At 38.6% G+C, this 20,485-nt stretch overlaps 2 protein-coding genes across 5 annotated transcripts; one reads left to right on the forward strand and one right to left on the reverse strand.

The window, feature by feature from the left end:
* The first annotated feature begins 124 nt into the window (after positions 1-124).
* Positions 125-14,308, forward strand: dpp (decapentaplegic). Of its 4 annotated transcripts, XM_012367217.2 has the most exons (4): positions 125-147; positions 799-1,061; positions 7,046-7,431; positions 11,128-14,308. In XM_012367217.2, the coding sequence occupies exons 2-4, from the start codon at positions 1,021-1,023 to the stop codon at positions 11,973-11,975; spliced, it is 1,275 nt and encodes a 424-aa protein (XP_012222640.1). In that variant the 5' UTR covers positions 125-147; positions 799-1,020; the 3' UTR covers positions 11,976-14,308. The 4 variants fall into 4 exon arrangements, with proteins under 4 accessions (XP_012222640.1, XP_012222642.1, XP_012222641.1 ...); XM_012367219.2 differs by lacking the exons at positions 125-147; positions 799-1,061 and adding an exon at positions 1,549-5,500; XM_012367218.2 differs by lacking the exons at positions 125-147; positions 799-1,061 and adding an exon at positions 1,551-2,588.
* A 205-nt stretch (positions 14,309-14,513) lies between these two features.
* Fem-1 (protein fem-1 homolog B) lies at positions 14,514-19,569 on the reverse strand. The gene is made up of 10 exons (XM_012367222.2): positions 18,923-19,569; positions 17,792-17,969; positions 17,499-17,716; positions 17,025-17,365; positions 16,795-16,955; positions 16,404-16,708; positions 15,859-16,088; positions 15,569-15,685; positions 15,330-15,436; positions 14,514-15,230 (listed from the first exon to the last, which is right to left on the reverse strand). The coding sequence occupies exons 1-10, from the start codon at positions 19,058-19,060 to the stop codon at positions 15,064-15,066; spliced, it is 1,962 nt and encodes a 653-aa protein (XP_012222645.1). The 5' UTR covers positions 19,061-19,569; the 3' UTR covers positions 14,514-15,063.
* Positions 19,570-20,485: the final 916 nt, after the last annotated feature.

Raw genomic sequence — 20,485 nt, forward strand, 5'->3', positions numbered from 1 at the left:
AGAAAAAGTTCTAATATATTGATAGATGATAAAATCATTTCCTCTACATAAAAAAAATTGTTATCGACGTAAACGTAACGCGGCGTTTCTAACGCCATTTTCTTTTAAATAATTTCCGGAAGAAAGAGAAATAGCGTAATGAGATCGGTAGGTGCTTTTTATTTATAAATTTTATGTTTACGATATATATTTTTATATACGCCTTCATACGTGAACTGTGTGAGCTGCAGATAATTGTAATACATTTGTTTTTTATTATTAGGCTCCACACATTAAGATTGTTATAACAAATTATATGACATACATTATAGGTTATAAAAAATTGCACAACAATATCGAGGTATGTAATTCGAATATTACACATAGATTATGTTTCAATGATTATTTTCCATGTCCATTTCGAGACGCTTTCCAAGTCTGACATGATAAATATCTTTAAACGTGAATAAAGTAAATAATTATTTTGCATCAACAAAAATATTAAGATTTAATATATAATACAGATGTAAGTAAATTCTCATTTTTGCACTTTTATTATTGCGAAATTTTGTACAGTAAAATTTAAAATGTAAAGTTTCTATTAAAATTTGTATTTCATGTTGTTACTAATACTTTAAAATTGATAACAATAATAATTGCATGTTAATTAACATAGTAATTAAGGAACAGTTTTACAACTGTTTGATTTCCGACAACATCCAATCTTTAATTTCATGAAAAATAGTTGATTCTGTGAGCCGTAGCACATAATTTTTACAAAAAGTTATCAAAAACTAACTGCTTAAAAATGTTTTACAGATTAGAATTGATATGCGGAGCACGGCTCCAAGAAGGCTGGGACATCAAAGATGAACGACGGAATAGGGCTGGGAACCACTCAAGCAAGTGAGTAAAAAGTGTGATGGGAGCAGCGAGACGGAGAGAAGAGGCACAGCAGCGGCAGACTGGCTGGTGGAGCGGGTCCAAGAATGATAGTGCGAGTGAGGGACGACAACGTGTCCAGAGAGAGGAATAAGGACGATGGAGTTAACGCAGGAGCGTCGCTGCGACACTGTCCCAAGGTACTGGGCCTTATTCTTGATATTTTCATTTCGACGAAATTGCGATGCTCTTCATAATTTCATCTTGCATAGCGTTTATTTAACTGAAAGTTATAAAAATTATTATTTACCAAACTTGCATTGGTTTGGCTGAATTTTATTTGTTGTTGATCCCAAAAGAAAAGAATAGGAACAGCCTCAGCATAATTTTATCCAAGAAATGCTGAACTCATTAATTTTTTAATGTGGATTTATTGTATAATTTATAGTTCTGTATCAAAACGAAATAGGTTTTTTGAAATAATTTTGAAGCAAGTAAAGATATTGATGTCGACAGATGAATGCAGCGATATTGATGACACTGTCATGCGTTGAGATTATACGGTCCGCGGTAAATCGCGACGGATTAACGCGGGATTAAAAAGTAAAACGAGTGGATGCAGCGCGCGTGGAATGGCATCGACGCGGCGGTCCTGGAGTCGGCATCCAGTGGAGGGGCGGCGATCCATGGTAGAAAAGGAAGGGCCAGTAGAACGGAGCGCGCTGGAACGGGGTCCAAGCACACGTTCGACGCGGCCTTGCCTAAACCTCGTCGTGATAGTTGGCTCGCTCTCAGCTGCGCGTACCCACAAGGATCGGGAATAGATCTCTTCGTCGTGCTTCGCGACACAACATTGCGACGTTATTCTCGGGGGGAAAAAAAAAGAAAGAAACGAGACGCGCACGAGTGTCTGTCGCGTCTCCGTCAACGGCGCTTCTGCATCTCGCAGTACGTATCGGAGCAACAGGTAGAAGAAGGAGGAAGAGTAAGCTGCCAGCAGCAACAGCCGCGACAGCAGCAAGAGATCAAGGAGCAGGATCCGTGCATACGTGCGCATCGGCGTGGAACTCGGCGAGGCCGGATTCCGGTGCGCCCTGTGCGTGCGTGCGTACGTACGTACGTACGTACGTGCGTGCGAGTGAACGCGGGGACCTGTTGATAGGTCGCGCAGGTGTACGAAGGAGGGCCGCGAGATCCCCCTTCCGTCCCCTCATCCCCGCCGACCAGCAGCAACGACGGCAACGACGAGAGAGCGCACTCCGGTTCACGGCGCGTTATGACCGCCTGATCGGCGAAGAGGATTGCCGCGCCTCCTGCCCATCGGGGCCAGATGCCCGGCCGTGTGGCTCGCGAGGCCGTATATGGTACCGTGGAAGAGAGCGCACCGCGACGACGAGTAATAGCCGACCAGGAGCGCGGATTTTGAGTGAAACCGCGAAATTCGCGGAGTCCGTCGTCGTCGTCGTCGTCGTCGTCGTCGCCGCTACGCCGTTTCCCTCCTCGGACGCTCCGGTCCGTTCTTTCCTCTCCCCCCCGTACCCCCTCTCCTCTTACCGCGCGCGGACTGACCGTCGGCCGTCGGACACCGGAGGAGTGCCCTCCTGGTTTTTGCGTTGTGGACCGCGCGCGCGAGTGGTGCCAGTGTGAGATTACGCTCTCGTGGTGCAATCGTGGGGCCCCCGTTGAGATGCCGTGGCTGCTCGAACTACGGACTCGCGATTAGTTAGGTGAGCAAAGGATTCCTAAGTCTTTTTCTCTCTTTCTTTCTGTCTTTCCCCTTCCTTCTTTCTCCCCGTCTCGCACGCGCGATTCTGCTTCCGTCTTTATTTCTCCGCATCTTCTTCGATCTCCTTTCCTGTTTTTCTTTTTTTTTTTTTTATTTCCCTTCTCCCCCCGCGCTACGTTTGTCTCTCTCGCGGCTCTGCGAAGCGCGCGGCGCACTCGCGCGACCGCGAGATTCCTTCTTCTATTTCCTTTCTTTCCGATCGCGTCCTACCGCTCTACTCTCCGACCCACTTCTTCCTCAACCGCGCTCATTGTCGCCGCCGTCGCCGCTGCTGCTGCCGTCGTCGTCGTCGTCGTCGCCTGCCGCTGCCCCGCCGTCGCCTGGCCCGATTATTTTAGACGATGACGCGCCTACGCTATATGTGATCGCGCGCGAGCGCGAGCGCGCCCGCTCCGCGCCGACCTTATCCTTGTGTATTCCAGCGCGCCGCATTCCAGCGTCCGCGCTGGCAGCGGCGCGCGCGCGAATGCGAATGCAAATCCGCCGTTTCGCTCGCGTCGGATGTTGTTTCCAGGTAGCAGAGCGACGCGGAGAGAACGATGCGCAGAACGCGCGGTTGTTTACCAACGCTCGTGTGGTGCAGCGCGAGTCGCCGGGACGAAGGAGAACGAGAGAGCCGGTGCCGCCGGAGTTAATTTCTACGGAAACCGCCACCGCACCGTCCGCTAACGATCCCGTCGTCGAGCGCACGGGTGGTCCCCTCGAAAACGCAACGTTATTTTCCCCCCGTCGCTCCGGCATACCTGGCTCGGGGACCGCTCTATCTATCGCCGGTGGTCGAAGGGGGCTGCCGTGGTCGCTGGAGCGCTACGTGTTTACCTGCGTACTCCGAGGCACCTTTTGCTCCGGCGCTCGAACGTGAGCGCGCGCGCGCGCGCGCGCGCCCACCATTAATGCACCGCGAGGAATGCAAGCGTGACGAGCCTTTTCCGCGCGAATGCGTCCATCGGTAAATTCATTGTCCTTGAAAAAACAAGTTGGTCGCTGCTCGAGAGAGGCGTGCTCGAAAAGAAAGGATTTGTGAAGGTATTACTTAACGCGCAACGCGAGAGCCGCGCTCCCGGCTGCCGCGCCGCGACGGTTCCGAGAGAGCCAAGCTCTCCGCGCGAGAGGCGGCGGCGGCGGCGGCGGCAGACAGCTTGGCTCTGGTCCCACCAACCTTTCTGCCCCTCTGTCTCCGATCGTTCGTGCGTGCCAGGGCCGCATACAAGAGGCCCGGCAACGAGACCCTCGAACCGCGGATGAGCTAAAACGGAATATCCTACGAGCACTACAAACCGCCATATTGTATCTCTGTCATCTGCTAAGGACGCGAGGAAAGACGCGTGATCAGTGCGAATCGAGAGTCTAATTAATTTTAATCTTGCGACTGTCGAATTGTCCAACTAACAGCTCTAATCGCTCTTTGCTCTGTCCCTCTCTCTTCTTCTTCACTTTATTTCGTAATTACTCTATTATAATTTATATATATGATATATATAACTTGATCGACTTTATTATAAATATATAATTATTGAATGATATCTGTGTGATATAAGAAACATTAAAAAAGATGAATAATAATACATAGTCGGAAATGTTATCGTTGATAATTTAACACTTGCATTGGTAGAAAAAATAAACGCACATATTTGCTACGCGAATAAAAATTTGATCGTTCAATAAATTCAACAATCAATAGAAAGCAGAATATTGTATAATATTTCTTTCATAGCTCGTTTCGGAAAACATAATTTAAAGATAATAAAAAAGATAGCGCCTGTTGATTTTGTGGCAAAAGAAAGCGTTGGCTTCCAGAAGACATGTTTAACACTTCCGAGAAGGGAATTATTAAATTTAATTAGCGTGCGTATAGCATCACTCTTAATAAGAATACCAAGCATGGACGAATACCAAGAACTCGTGCCGCAACATTATGTGCTTGTTTTATAAAACCGAGAAGAGGAAAATATCGTGTTCAATTACAAGAAGTGATATTTTACCAATAATGTATCTCCTTAATGCACTCATTATGTATTATGATTTATTCAGATGCATTATTCGTATTGGATTTCGTCTTGTTGAAACATTTTTATTAGAGCATTTCTTTTTCTCTTCGATGTAAAGAATATTTTTTTTATCTTGCCTTCTTGATTATTTGAGCGATTAACAATTTCTGAACGAAAATGTATCGATTCCAAAATAACGCTCAAAATTTAGGATTTAAAAATCCGTGAAATCCTTATTTAATCTTACTTTATTTTAACAGCGTAATCACATTATTGTAATTGCAGAGAAAATTCATGAAGGCAAAAATCTAAGTATCATATTCTGCCGTAACAATTCTGTTGCTAAATTAATTTCCACTTATTATTGCCGTCTTATAAATACTTTTTCATTCAATAACTGATGTACAAGATTGAAATAAGTCTTCCTTGTACAACAACAAAAGAGGCTTGTTTCCATCTCGCATGAGTGTTACGCGTCTTTCTGCGCCTCGCGCGTCGATATTCGTAATGCTAACAGGAAGGCATTCGCCAGTCTTAGCATTTTACACTGAATGAAATCGAGAGTGGAACACATATCCGTTGAACACATCTACGATAAAAGGCTGCGCGCGCGAGCGAGCGCCACGTCACATAAATATTCCGCCTTTGAGAAAACGCGCGTTTAAAATCGCGGATAAAACCAGTTTCATCCGCCCGCGACGGAACTCTATCCACTGTTAATATGCGTAGCAAGTATGTCACGACACAATATTGTTCGATCAATCCCGAAATTGCAGTCGTGACGGGCTGACGTTTACGCTCTAAGTGGCAAACGCGGCTCCTTCTTCCGACCTTTCTAGAAGCTACACTTTGTTGTAAACAAATCGTACGTATTCATATTATATATTATAATTGATCGATTGAATGAATAAGGAAGCTAAACGGTCATTCATTTTAGTTTGACATCTAAAAGTCCATTGCAGTTCTTTGATCGAAAGTCAACAAGTGTTTTCAATCAATTATTTGTGTGCAGTTTTACTGATTCAACTGATATTTATAACTCTCTCTCTCTCTCTTTCAAATTTATTTTATCAACTTCTAGCACGAGAAACATTTTATATTAAATCCTGACATGCCTCTCGAGTCATTACATATAATTTTTAAACTTGACAGACTTAATTATAAAATATTACTTACATGCATTTCGCTATATATTCACATTTCTATTGTTAATAATAATAGAGCAAATTACAAAGCTAATGACATCCAGTAAGGAATACACGTTCAACCGGATATAATTTTCGATTAAATACTACTAGTTCAGTTATCAGCAAGGGACTTGAATGATAAGAAATTACTTACTTTGATAAGAAATTATTTCAAAACTTTCAAAAAATGTTAATAATATTTATTACGCACCATCGATGTCTCTATACTTTTTATTAATCTTGCTCATCTAATCTATTTCGAAATACTTCGAGGATATTTTCGTATCACCATATATAAAAACGTAAAAAAAAAAAAAAAAAAAAAAAAACGTTTGAGAGTAAGAGAAAGCGATTACTTTGAAACAAAGCCTGATTCGAATCCCTTCACATTTATTGGCGGTCCCAAGAACCGATGACCAATCAATTCGGGCTCTGGGTCTGATCTTCCTTCTCATTTTGTGTCGACTCAGAGAGATTAGGCACTTCCCTCCGAGTAAAATTTCCGATAGTCGCTGACATTCGGGAGAAACTAAATTTGTGTTACGATTGTCTCGAACAGTCATGAGAAATTATAAAATTAACACCGCTCTAAGTAGCTTTTATTGAAAATTTAATGAAAGCGTCCAAAAATTGTCTTTTATTTTTTTTATCTTTTCGTGGTGGTGATTGAATTAGGAAATTTTTCACAAACAATTTGTGAAACTGATTTCTAAACAAAGTGATTTATCTTATTTGGCATCAAACTGTGTTATATGATTCATTTAACCTTTGCTGCCTATTTCAAACATCTATATCTTAAGGATTATAATTTATCTCTAAAAAGGTTGTCCCATCCCTTCCCAAAATTCTTTTGACCAAAGTGCAGTCCCTAATGAACTCTTCAGTCTTGCTGTCGTTCAGTTAGGTAAGAGGCTCCTTCAGTTCTTTTCGAGACCCCTCTGGAGAAACCCAACTGGAACATTCGAGTTCAGTTCCTGTTGAAATAAAAAAATCGTAAGGGTGTTTATACCTAATAAGCCACTTTCTTCATACAATTGTGAAATTTATAAAGAAAATCATTCCAATTTCAATTAATATTCAAATAATTAATCGCATTAATCGTTTCCTCTATCGACATATCATTTTCTGTTGAAATCTCGTAATTGCTTTCAGCGATTCGCCACAGATCTTCAATTAAAGACGGCTCTTTTTAACGTTTTTTTTTTTTGTTTTTTGTATTTTAGGGAGGTAACGTCAGTGAGTGACGACGTCACGATGCGCATGCCGCCGCTGCTGAGATTAGTGCTCGTGGCAGCAGTCGCGCTGCTAACAAGTGCGAATGCTAATGCAGAGGCGCTCTTAAGCACGGACACGACCGCACCATCGTCGTCGTTGTCGGAATCGCATCATTTCAACACGGAGAGTCGCGAGCAGGTGATCGCCGGGATGGAGGCCAGCCTCATGTCCCTCATGGGCATCACGAAGAGACCGAAGCCGCAGGGCGAGACCTATGTTCCGGAATCACTCAAGAAGCTTCATGCTCGTCAGAACAGCATCGGTATCGCCGACATCGCGAAGCCGGGCCTTCACACGCGATCAGCTAACACCGTTCGCTCCTTTCCACATGTCGGTGAGTGGATTTGTGTTTCATTAATTGGAAGAAAATGTGAGAGGCAAAGGAGAAGAATTATTTTTAGAAAGATCCCTCGCGATTAAAAGATTAGATTTATATAGAAACGTAATGTAGATTTTTACGAACAAAAAAGTAATATTGTCACAAAATAGTTGAATTGAGGATTAACTTTTTTCGACAGTTGTGTCATGTCTCGATCTCAGTTTATAAACTTTCTCAATTTTCGCGGATGAGCAAAGTTGCGATTATAATAAAATTACAAACTTGTGACATATTCGACAGCTACGATAACAGTTACAAGATAAATCTGTGGTGCATTTATATTAATGCTGCATTTACACATGCGTTGCATTTCCTCGGGTTTGTGTCGCTAATATATTTTAAAGCAATGATGTCGTCAATATATATATATATATTTTGAAACACATACGTGCAAAATTAATGTTATCAATCTATGTGAATAAATAGATAATAACATAGCATACGCAAGCGTACACTTTGTTGCACACTTGCGAATCGTGAATCATTGAACGATGGTAAGAACTAGCGAGTTGAGATTCGTAATTCGAAAACAGGTTGGCGACTCTTTCGACTCTCAGTGAAAGTGCAGTAGTAAATGGAATGCAATGCACTCGTTATCAATCGTCATTCGTTCCACGTTGTCAGTAAACGTGAATGACAAATTTTCGAAGGATCGCGCTTTGTCGATTCGACAAGGTACTTTTCTCATGTATGTCGATGTGATGCCATTCAGAACTCTGTATCATTGCGCGATTATGCGACTTTGTTAGATTTTTTCTGGAATTATTCGCTCTTTCATGAATAACGAGATTAAATATAAGAAACTTCATAGAGAACTTCTCGTATAAAACATCTGCATTAAGAAAAAACGTTGAATCAGAGATGTTTTGTAGAATTTATGTAAATATAAAGCATTGATAATTGATAAAAATACTTGTAATGAAACTAATTCCATCATATAAACAATATGCTTTTCTTTCGCTTCGTTCACATAAATTTTTTAGTCGTTTATTGTCGGTAATTTCGGGAAGACATTATGTATTCCATAAATTACAGGTTTGCGCTAAGTGTAACTGGCATAATTGGCATAATTGTACATATTAAGTTTATTCCAAGCCGCGGTGTGCAGGAAATGATTCTTCCCCTCCATAAAAAATTTACGCTATCATTCAGCGTAAATAACGTATCGCAAAAGAAACTTGAATAAAATTTCACACTTAAATCTTTTTCGTATTTTGAATATTATTTATTAAAATTTGTTTATATAACTTGATTGCACGTAAATCTATCAACATAAATTTCTCTAAATAGTTCAATTTTTTTATAATATTTAGATTTCGCTGTGAAATGATAGAAAAATTGCATAATTACATCTGGAAGTATCGAGATTTTACTAAAATGTTTCAAACATGGCATTGTATAACTCGTATTTTGCATTTTCCATTTATTTTTCCAGACATATTTGATTGACATACATATTCTTTCATTTCACTAAAAATATTAATCGGGTTGAAATTACGATTTCCCGTGAATTTAGAGCGCGAAGAGAAGTTCGTGAGATCATACTTTGTGTTCGCGCGACTCGTCCGTCGCGTGAAAAGGAAAAGAAAGGCATCCAAACAATTTTATGGTTGTTCAACCGACAAAGGGCCTTTTTGGTCACGCTGATTGCTGAGAACGCGCTTGTTGGGCCCCCGCTTTCAAGTGTCCTGCGGGGTTCCTCGAAAAAAAAAAGAAGAGAATCAGCTCCTTATACGCTCTATCTCTTCTGCGAGGGTATTAACGTCCGGTGATGAGATCGCATTGGAATGCCCGAAGGGACTCTCTGGGGAGCCACCTTTCGCTCTCGGGAGGTCCAGCTTCCGTCCCAATGATTCATATCCGGATGTCAGATTAAGCGGGCCGGCATTCTAACCGATTGTTCTCGCATCGCGACGATAGCTAGTATCATGATAATTTCATATTGCAGCTTCATGATAATTCTGAAGTCAGGCGCTTAGGTATTCACGGGGATGACATAACGTAAAGTGAAAGTGGTGAGAGCAATTAAGGAGGATGCATAATGGAAAGTGTGCGGGCGTATCGTGAGCCTAATGCGTTTTGACAAAGGCATTCTGATAAGAATATTGAGCGCAGGGCTGAGTGCATGCTGACAATTTAACGCGTCATTTCGAATTGAGAATTAAGGATATGAGAAACCGTGCCGACGTGTTATTTCCAGAGTTTACTTCGGCTATTTTATTTCATTGATACTTCAATTTTCTCCTGTGTAAAAAAATGTGTAAACGCACTTTTGTGCCATTATTTAAACTCGATTGATTGTATCGATTAATTATGTCGGTTTCGATTCTTGGAAAAACGACGATTTGATTTATTTATTGATATTATGATTTAGTTTATCCTTTGATTTTAAGTGAATCGATGAGTCGTTTAGATTTCTTTGTGAATGCGGCGTCATCGGACGCTGTGCATTAAGAATTTTATCGGTGCTTGCGATTGTTTGAAAATTAATCCACGGAATTCCGGAATTTTATTGCTCAGACAAAATCTGATAAAACCAATGTTTCGGCACTTTGTTACCAATTCTTGAACGACTTCCAAGGTTAAGAAAATACGCTGGAACTTCAGTAAGAATTCTGACGTGTTCCATGCTCGCTACGAAAACTTGTAAATAAACCCGATGACTTCTCCGAGCATGTCGGTGGGAGTGAAGATGCTAAAAAAAAAAAAAAAAATAATGTAGCTTTTTCTCCGCACAAACGACGTATCTCAGTATCTTAAAAATAACATGTTTACATACAAAAAAGTATTAATACATGATTCGACGTTATCGATCAAATGAAAAATGTAACGCTATCTATTTTCGTCAGTCGGGTTTCGCGTTGTATGAATTAAGCATTGTTCAGAAATTTAGATTAGATTGCGCAAGGCTGCGAGAAGAACCCTTTGATATTTCTATCCGCTTCGCGTCCACAGAAACTGCTAGATTCAGCGTGACGTGTGTAGCACGCTCGAGAGCGGCGTGGCTGTATTTATGCGCGCGTATGCGCAAGTATTAGCAGTATCGTCTTATGAAATTTACATACGCATTACAACTGCGTCTGCACGCTACAGTCTCCACTGTTTTTCGAATCGTCCGAGGAACAACTGCGTCATACATTTAATGTTATTAGCTATTTTCGCAGAAGCTTAAATTACGTGCGCGCCTCGCGCGTCGTAACATATTCGCGCGGGTCGCGCGAATAGAAGATTATCCCAAGCGCCACTCCTTATTAATACAAATGTCGTAAGATAATAAACACGTCTGATAAATTTGCCGGCACGACAAACAGGAAATTTCGAGAATCACCTCCTCTGAATCTCCAAGCAGTTTTTCTACACAAAACCCATGATTTATTTTTAATTCCGCTGCGACCTATGAGATAACGTGCCTGAGAAATGTTTTAAAAGTTTTTACGTCTAGAAACGTAAACTCTATTTTAGGATAATGATTTTTATTTCTTTCAAGTTGCATCATTTTGTTTTGTTTTAAATTCGAGTTGTTTGAAATGAAAGCAAGTTTATTTAATTGTAACTGTGCGCTCTCCAAAGCCAATTTAAAATTAATTTTGTTAATTTTTGTTCGAGCAAATGACCGAGCACGTCCTTATAATCCGTATTATTTTTTTTCAGAGAGCGAGGTGGATCACAAGTTTCAATCGCCGAACCGCTTTCGGCTGTCCTTCGACCTGAGCAAGATACCCGACGACGAGATGCTACAGGCGGCCGAGTTGAGCCTGTCGCGTGTCGCGGTCCCGGACGACGCGGACGGGCGTCCTAAGCGCAGCCGAGTGCTGATATACGACATAATACGGCCGGGCGTGAAGGGTCGTAGCAAGCCGATGCTACGGTTGGTCGACAGCAAAGTGATCAACGTGATGAAGAACTCCACGATCAGTCTAGACGTGTATCCGGCTGTTGTGAGGTGGATGGAGAACTCTCGCAATAATCACGGGCTGCTGGTGATCGTGTCCGGCACGCTCACGCAAGAGCACGTGCGGCTGAAGCGCGGCGTCGACGAGCACCAGGACGCGTGGGTGGTGAACCAGCCGATGCTCTTCACGTATACGGACGACGGCCGCTACAAGATGGCATCCGCGCGACAGATAATGGACCGGCGTGCCAGGCGGGCCGCGCTGCGGAAGAATCGGCGGAAGGACGGCCGCGAGCATTGCCGCCGGCATCCGCTCTACGTGGACTTCGTGGACGTCGGCTGGAATGACTGGATCGTTGCGCCGCCCGGATACGACGCCTTCTACTGCCACGGTGATTGCCCGTTTCCTCTGACGGACCATCTGAACTCGACGAATCACGCGATCGTGCAGACGCTCGTTTATTCGACCAAGCCGAGCATGGTGCCGAGGGCATGCTGCGTGCCGACCGCGCTCAGCTCGATATCGATGCTCTATCTGGACGAGGAGAACAAGGTGGTGTTGAAGAACTACCAGGATATGGCGGTCCTCGGATGCGGCTGCCGCTGAAACTGCGGTCTCTCTTGGTCGGCAGCGTGAATAAGAGTCACGTTCGTCGCTTCGCTCGTGCCAAACGTTCGCCGACGCTAAATAGCGCGGGGGAGGAACGAAGAAATGGGGAAAGACAAAGAGATATTTATTCCGCACGCTGCAGGCCGACTCATGTTTCATACTGCGCTCGCTATTTTGTGGATTGAAGGATGAAACATATGCGAGTGTTCAGAGACAGTGTTAAATTGGTTGAAGAAGAAAGACAGTCTTATCGCCACTATAACAATGCATGGCGAATAATCTATAACATGGTAAAAGTAAGCGCGAGTGACACATATCGCTATTCAGCGACAGCGTAAAAGAACTTTTATAAAACTCATTATCGTATCGAGAAAGACTTTTCGTAGTTTATTCCTGTGAAACTACTTCAATTGAATTGAACGAATTAAATTGAACCATTCAAGAGCTATTCTCGATTTGTCGCGTGAATCGATCAGAGATTCGAGGGACGTAAAAATTGTCGACTTTCATTCATTCATTCTAAATGATTGAGATATTATTCATTCGATAAATTCTAATAGATTGTTTTTAGCTAGAGATCTTGGAATAGTCTTCGACTCAAATCAGGAATGGTAGCGATTGACTTAATTACTAATCAGAATCAACTCGAAAGAGCGATTGGAATGATTAATTCGAGTTCTCTAATCGGAAAGTTCAATTTAATCGAGAAAAAAAAGAGACTAGTGACGTAGCTTCCAATCATGATCAAATTCAGCTACGATTGCAACAAAACCAAGTGGCAATTGCAATAATTTGCCAGATTATCGTCAAGGTTTATTAAGAACGCGATGATAAGAGCAGCTACCCGGTCATAAGCAGTCGTAATTGAGAAAATGACGGTAGGAGTAATCCCCTATCAGGAAAGGTGATGATCGGTAGAAACAATTTTGCAACATCCGCTCGGCCTTCGTCAAATATAATCGAATCGTAACACGGAAGACACGAATAACAAGTACAAACGAGTGTCTTTACTGCGTAATGCTAATTGTACACACTCTTGTTACTTCTTCGGTTATGAATGAATAAAATTTTACGAAATTTCGGCAACAAACGGATTACAAGCATTTTTTAAAAATAAATTCCATCATGGAATATATAACTTTAACCGAATTGTGTCAATATATTGTTTATACCAGTGAATAAAATAGTTTTATAAAGTCATTAAAGAAGAGAATTTTTAATATAGATTATGTGCAATGTGGAGTATTGAAAGAAAACTGTTAACGAGCATTTCATTTATGCTAAAACGTGAATGGAATCCGTGAAACTCATTGTTGTTATTACGCTTGAGCACGCGACATGAAGGAAAAAGAAAATGGAGAACAATACAACGTGCTGTGGACTTTGAATGGAAATATTCCATCTATCGAGACGGCTTAGCGCTTACCTTCTTAAAGTATTTAAAATAACTCCATTCATTTTAAACGCTCGATAATTCCGCGAAGAATTCATCTCTCAAGTCTAACGACTTTTTATAGCGGGCTTTTAAAATGCGACACAATGCAACCAATTAATTTTACCGTAATATATTTCTAACGAGGCAAGCGTTGCTGAACGAAACAAAAACAGTATATACGAGCGCTGATATATAATTTCTTGCCTACTACACGAATTTACTTAACGCGTTAAAAAATTTCGAGTAAGTTTTGCGAAAATAGAATAAGTGATGTGCGTAATAATTGCGATGGAAGCAGTTATAAATGTTTGGCAAAGATTGTGCATTACTCTTACTACGATCACCGTACGAGACATTGTAACATGTCAGTGGACCAACGACAAATCACGCATCGGAAATATATAATTGACTAACGACAACGTGTAGAAATGTTCTTTTACTACACGCGGTAAAATATCAACAATGTTGACTGTACTGGAAATGGCGTTCGTTGTGTAAATGTGTACGTGAATAGTTATCTCTCTGCAGTCGTTGGATCGCATTAACGCCTTTCTGCGATTTTAAAGGACTAAAGGGTCAGGGCAGCGAATTAGATGCGTGAAATCGGCGTGTCCGGTTACGCACTAAACACGGAGCTACGAAGCGTGCATTCTCCCTCTTAACGCGAGCGAATGTATGCCTACGTAAATCCTGCCGCCAAGAATAAATTGTACCTGCCTAAGGATTACTATTTATTATTATTTTTTTTTTCTTTTCTTTTTGCCAAAAGATTTTCAGACACACGTGTATATTTGTACAAAAGTGTTATTGATAAGCGAGCGCCGTTGTAAAATGTGTAAAGTAGATAAAATAAACGAGTCTGTAAACATTGTAAATAATATGTTGTAAAGTATTATATGCGTATGTATATTCTTACGTTTTACCATTACTTTCCTAGTTCCGTAGTTGTACACTGAGTGCATGTGTAAATATATTAAATAAATTTAATATAGCAACCAAGTATATCCTGTATCTCTCCAAATTGTATTGCACTACGCATCTTTTTTTTTTATTAAATAACTAAGAACATAATTTGAATATCGGGTATTCGTACAAATTAATCATTGTTTCAGCAGTTTATTCAGCTTGATTTATCACAGTAATTACAATCAAAGTTAGTGAAAACCTCTCGACAGCAAATATTCAATTGCACAACAGCCGCTAGCAATTATATTTTAAATACTTTATTGCTTACCACTCTTAGCTCTTATTCAAATTATTTTAAAATCCATAAAAATAATCGAACATAGTGAGTATATAGCCGTATTATAAATATTTATCAGTATTTATAAAATGTTTCATGTAAAAGTTTAATTCCGCTCAATATTTTTAAGACTTTATAAAATTGTGAGAGTGAGAAAGACTATTCTTGCGGATTTTGTATAATAATTATTCAATTTTAATAATATACGCTATGTAAATCGCATTCTATTCAAGACAAGTATAAATCTCAATGTTATTATCCTTCGCGAGACTGTGTGTAATGTTCACATTACACGAGATATACAGAGCTTGAGACTATTCAAACATTTCCGACATACTATATACATTATAAAATATATTTTTTATACAAGAAAACTTCAATTCATCATTGGTAACGTTAAAGACTCATCAGCTCTGATTCCGCGATTCTGAACCGGGCCCGTGCAGCTCTATAAAACTTTCGAGCGAGCGCGGAACGTTACCGTGATAGGGCAAGTTGTAAGTTTTGATTGCTTTGGCCGCCATACATGTTAATGATAATTTCGTCTGAGTTCGTAATATAATTTTAGCTACTCCTGAAATAGAAGTAAAATATTAGTTAAGTAAATTCACGTGCAAAAAAAGAAAAAAAAAAAAAAAAAAAAAAAAGATGTTTAAATGGAATCTATAAAAACCTGTTGCGACTGCATTGTATGGTGTCTGTCCTTTATTATTGACTGTATCCATATGTGCGCCAGCTTCTATAAGATCTATTATAATTGAATGTAAAGTCGCAAAATCGCTGAAAAAAAATTGAAGAATCTATCAAATCTATATCTATTGATATTAGCATAAATAATCTATTGTATATTAATATACATTTGTGTAATATTGATTTCAATATTATACAAATACATATCTACATAATACATACCTAATTGCTTTACCGTAACCGACAATAACATGGAGTGGTGTACTTCTTTCATCATCCATTGCGTTCACATCAGCACCGCAACGAATCAATAATCTCGCCGTAGCCGCACATGGGAATCTAGAAATGAAACAAATAAAATTGATACGAGGAATTGATGGACTGCAAATACCTATGCTAGATTTAGACGAATTCTTTCTGTTTTTTGGGGGTTATTTTTACAATCAAGCCAAATTACTTGATGTGGTTCCAGTTCAGAATATATATTACTTTGTTATTGCAGTTGAACGTACTTGCAGACATCATTAGTATGAAAATCGTCGACAGGAGTTTCGGCATTCACAGCAAGATGCAATAGAGTTTGTCCATCTTTCAGACTCATCCGTAAAGCGCACAATTTATGCACTAAATGATGCGCCTGTGTCAAGTCTGACTCGTCACATCTGCTTCCGTTAAGTGTCATAAGTTTTGTCAAAATTGTTAGAATATATAGAGTCGTTGTAATATTTGATTCCATCTCTTCCTATGCAGACATTATTTCTAAATATGTAGAAATATGTTTCTATTTGTCATAAATGCAATATACAGTTTGCGTACATCAACTCTTTGCGTAGATAAGTTTATCATCCTCAAAGAGTTAACGTTGTCCGGTGCGTTAACATTCATAAGTATAAATATAAAGTAGTCGAACCATGCGAGTAATTATGATTCATACAAAACAATTTACATTTAAAAAATTATATTTTCAATACTAATGAGAAATTAACTGCTGAATACAGACGCACCAAACACTATTAGAACACGCGACTGTATGTCATAAAACTTCTTCACTACTTACGACACATTGATCGATGTCATCCTTGGGATCCGGATTTTGAATTTTCGCTTTGTTCCTACTTAACTCAGTTACGCTTGCTTCCAGCACATTTGTAACTTGCAAAAGCTCCAAATCGACACCAACGTGTATCATTTGTGAGAAGACCTGCGCGAATCGAAGAAGATCCGTGACAATGGATATATTATTGAGCTGTCTCAGTCTCAGAGCATGCAACCACAAGTCTATGCATCTGTCGAATCTGGCATTATCCGCAAATATAGCGCCTCTAAATACTATAGGATGAGGCAACTCTGGATTATTTAGACCTGATGAGCAAAGAATATTTTTTATTTTTTTTACGAAAATATTAAATATAACTATACTTCGACGAAAGTATCGAATGTACATTTACCTAATATTCTCTCCCGAATAGCGAGCGATTCCATGTGTATAGCATTAGGATTGTTTTTGATACTTTCTAATCTTTCTAGCGTTTCGCATTCCTTCCAGTTTTCATACGCTTTCACAATTGAACTTAGTTGCTTATGTACAATATTATTAGTATCACTGTACCTAAAACATAAAGAATATGTTAGAAAAAATAAGTAAAAAAATGCAGAAAAGCAAAACGTTTCTTCTCACCTTAATTCCATTCCTTTATATAGGTACGTATATGCCTTGGTTAGGCAATAACTATCTTTATCATTAGCGTAAGATGCTCCAAGCAGTTCATAAGCATCTATTATTTCTTCCTTTGTCACTTCTTCTCTTTGTACTAGACATTCAACGACTTCTGCGCGCGTCCGCTCGGCAGCCGTTATTAAAGGTGTCATACCACTTACATTCTTTGTCATTTTCGCTCCGTACTTTAATAATTCGCAAACGATAGTATCATGTCCACATTCGGCGGCAAAGTGCAATGCTGTCGCTCCACAATAGGCTTTCTTATTAGAATCCACTCCTTTATTTAATAGAAAATTAACCTAAATCATAATAAAAGAATATTTAGATTTAAAAAAATTAATTAAATCTATGCAAACAATAATTTAATTGCATAACAAGTAGATGTATAAAAAATAAACTTTCTTATATAATTTATATAATAATTATGCTTACAATATCAAGATGTCCTTTGTAAGATGCTATCATGAGGCAAGTGTTATTGAACATGTTAGGGATATTTATATCTGCCTGATGATTAGTCAAATATTTAACAATATCCAAACGTCCATTGAAACATGCCGCTCGAAGTGGGGTAGAATTAGTTTTCGTCGGATGATTAACATTTGCTCCTGCTTTTACAAGAATCTTGAGAACATTTAAATGTCCTGCTCCTGTAATTGACACGTATTATTGATGCAGCAGATTCATTATAAAACATCTCTTTATATATTATTTTGCGATTGTACCTGCCGCAGCCCAAAGTGCACTGGCTCCTTCAATGACATATCCATTAAATTTCACCGTTCCTTCCTGTTCCAAATCAGGTTTAAATTTCTCAAGTAATGTCCTAACTACTTTACCATGACCATATCGTGCAGCAATTATTAAAGGCGTACATCTCTGCCCATCATCTTCTAGAACTTTCTGTAAATATAAATTTAAACACATATAACACATATAATGGAAAGGCTCATATAATAACTATCAAATAATATAATAGAAAGGCATTGAGAGCCATCGCAAAATGTTAGTGCAAAATTTTTAATTTTTCTTAAAGAATAAATATATATATAAATTTAAACGCTATTTCAGAAACTGTACCTTGCAAGTTGAACGATTTTAAGAAAAAAAAATAACACATGTAAATTTAAAGTCTAAAACAACATTTGTGTGTGCATGCATAAAAATAAGAAATTCATATAGTACTTTGTAATTTGCATGAAAGCTCTAATAATAATAATAAAACAATATTATGTACATTGTAAAAAAATATAAAATTGTAACTTACATTATTAGAATCTATTATAAATATTTTCCTTTTAGTTAAATTAATACATTCTTAAGTTCCTTAAGTTCATTCCTTGAGTTAAATTTATACATTCTCTTTGTATATATGCAAATATATAAATATTGCTTTTAAAATTGTTTCTGATTTGTATAAAATAATTAATTAAAATTGTTATTTAGATTATATATTATATACTCAATTAAAACAAAATTATTCAGGACAACTTGCAACATATATTTAAATATATATAGCTTATCATGTGTTGCAAGTTGTCCTGAATAATTCTTTCCAAATGTGTCACAACTAAAGTTAAAAGTTGACATATATTTTGCAGTTTTAGATAAAAAAAATATTTACAAAACATATTTAAATCCTTATAATTCCTTATAAATATTGTATGTGCACTAAACAATAACTGCATGAAACTTCCAACAGAAATTTGGAACATTGGAAGACAATGCAATGGTCAGCATTTAGCTATGATTAATCAAGAAATTTATGTCGGGATTACAGACAATTAAATGCTAGTAAATGATATGCAAGTTCCACGAATGATTAAGGCAGAAGCGAAGAATGATGCAACAAATACCTGATTAATCAGATGATTGGCATCAGTGTTGAATTTGTTCAACAGGTCGCAAAGAGCTATTGACAGTCCATCCCTTGCAAAATAGTAAATCCGATTGATCAGCTGCTGTTCATCTGTTATCTCGCATACAGTATCCATCCTCGCAGATTGCAAATGATATCAATAATATTTGAGAACCAGCTAAAATCACCCAGGAATCGTGGTAACCTCAAAACTCATGTTCTTCTCTCTTTGCCAGTGCGCGGAAAATACATCGCACGCCACAGCGACGCTCTATTTTAAGAGCGTTGCACACAAAAATATATCAATTCCGATGCAGAAATAACCGTAACAAAGCGTTTTTGCGCTGCGTACTCCTTTGTTGTTCCAATATCAATGTCAAACACTGGATTCGGCTCTAGAATCATCTAGAAAACTTCTAATTCGTGATTGCATATAGTTCACTCTTGGGAGTAACGTTCATCGAATAATTTATTCCATTCGTCGTGATTTATTGAGTTTCGTTGTTTATGCTTGAAATAACGAATTCGTTTCTCGCCAGGATGAATACATCACACATATGTGTGTGATAAACTGCAGTCGACGGCGAGTGTTTCGCGAATCACGTTGATTGGTATTTCGCACATTCGTCCGATGTGACCAACTTATAAATCCGCCAATAATATCGCGTGTAAGTGCGGTCATTCATTTTTGTAAGGATAATTCGCGGCGGGGGTTTTGCGTATTTTACATCTCGAAAAAAGAAATATTTCTCGATCGGTCGGCAAAATATCGCGAAACGAATGATGCGAACTCTTGGCATGACTCAAAATGTATAAATATCGTGACTCGCTAAATTCCAATCGTCATATTTAATGATTAAGAAAAATTTCCATACAAGGATAGATATGAACAAATATATATTTTTTTGGAATTTTTAATGAGAATGAATAATATATATCGGAAGGGTTATCTGATGAGAAAACAATTTTTCTTGAACATGAAATATGAAACATCCGCGCAAAACCCCCGCTGCAAATGAATATATTACGAATATGCATATGAATGCACTGAAATTTATTGTTAGAAAAAACTTCTAAAATTTATTTATTCCAACTTAATATTATATTATACAATAAATAAATTTTAGTAAATAAATTTTTTTTTCTTTTTCGGTTTAACAAATTTGATTCTGACTTTTTACTTTCTGCAGAGATTAGTATGATATAACTTTTCTTTTGATATATATTTTTTTGTTATACATTTATTGCCGAAATTTTCACTTTAAATGCATTCACCTAGCACAAAATATTTTGAGAATATCTTAGTGATATTTCAATGTCCTGAGAATTGCCTGAGGATATTCTGCAATATTCTGGAGGATATCTAGGATGTCCCCAGGATACATTCATGTGTATGTTTCTATATTTTTGTATGAATTATTGCAATAATTATAATTAAATGTTTAAGTATTTATTGTGAAAGAAACGTGTTTATTTATTTATACATATTTTGTATTTCTATGATATTAAAATTTTATTTTTGCTTTTTTACTCGAGTGATCAACTATTAAATCTAGATATA

This window comes from Linepithema humile, chromosome 5 (assembly GCF_040581485.1).
Source record: "Linepithema humile isolate Giens D197 chromosome 5, Lhum_UNIL_v1.0, whole genome shotgun sequence".
Lineage (NCBI taxonomy): Eukaryota > Metazoa > Arthropoda > Insecta > Hymenoptera > Formicidae > Linepithema > Linepithema humile.

What these genes read in the sequence shown, in the direction of transcription:
- dpp (XM_012367217.2), top strand. Translation starts at nt 1,021, where the DNA reads ATGGAGTTAACGCAGGAGCGTCGCTGCGACACTGTCCCAAG. An exon ending in CGCTGCGACACTGTCCCAAG is followed by an intron (nt 1,062 to 7,045) that starts GTACTGGGCCTT and finishes TTTGTATTTTAG; the next exon opens with GGAGGTAACGTCAGTGAGTG. An exon ending in TCGCTCCTTTCCACATGTCG is followed by an intron (nt 7,432 to 11,127) that starts GTGAGTGGATTT and finishes ATTTTTTTTCAG; the next exon opens with AGAGCGAGGTGGATCACAAG.
- Fem-1 (XM_012367222.2), bottom strand. Translation starts at nt 19,060, where the DNA reads ATGGATACTGTATGCGAGATAACAGATGAACAGCAGCTGATCAATCGG. An exon ending in TGCACTTTGGGCTGCGGCAG is followed by an intron (nt 17,717 to 17,791) that starts GTACAATCGCAA and finishes TGTCAATTACAG; the next exon opens with GAGCAGGACATTTAAATGTT. An exon ending in TATAAAGGAATGGAATTAAG is followed by an intron (nt 16,956 to 17,024) that starts GTGAGAAGAAAC and finishes TTTATGTTTTAG; the next exon opens with GTACAGTGATACTAATAATA.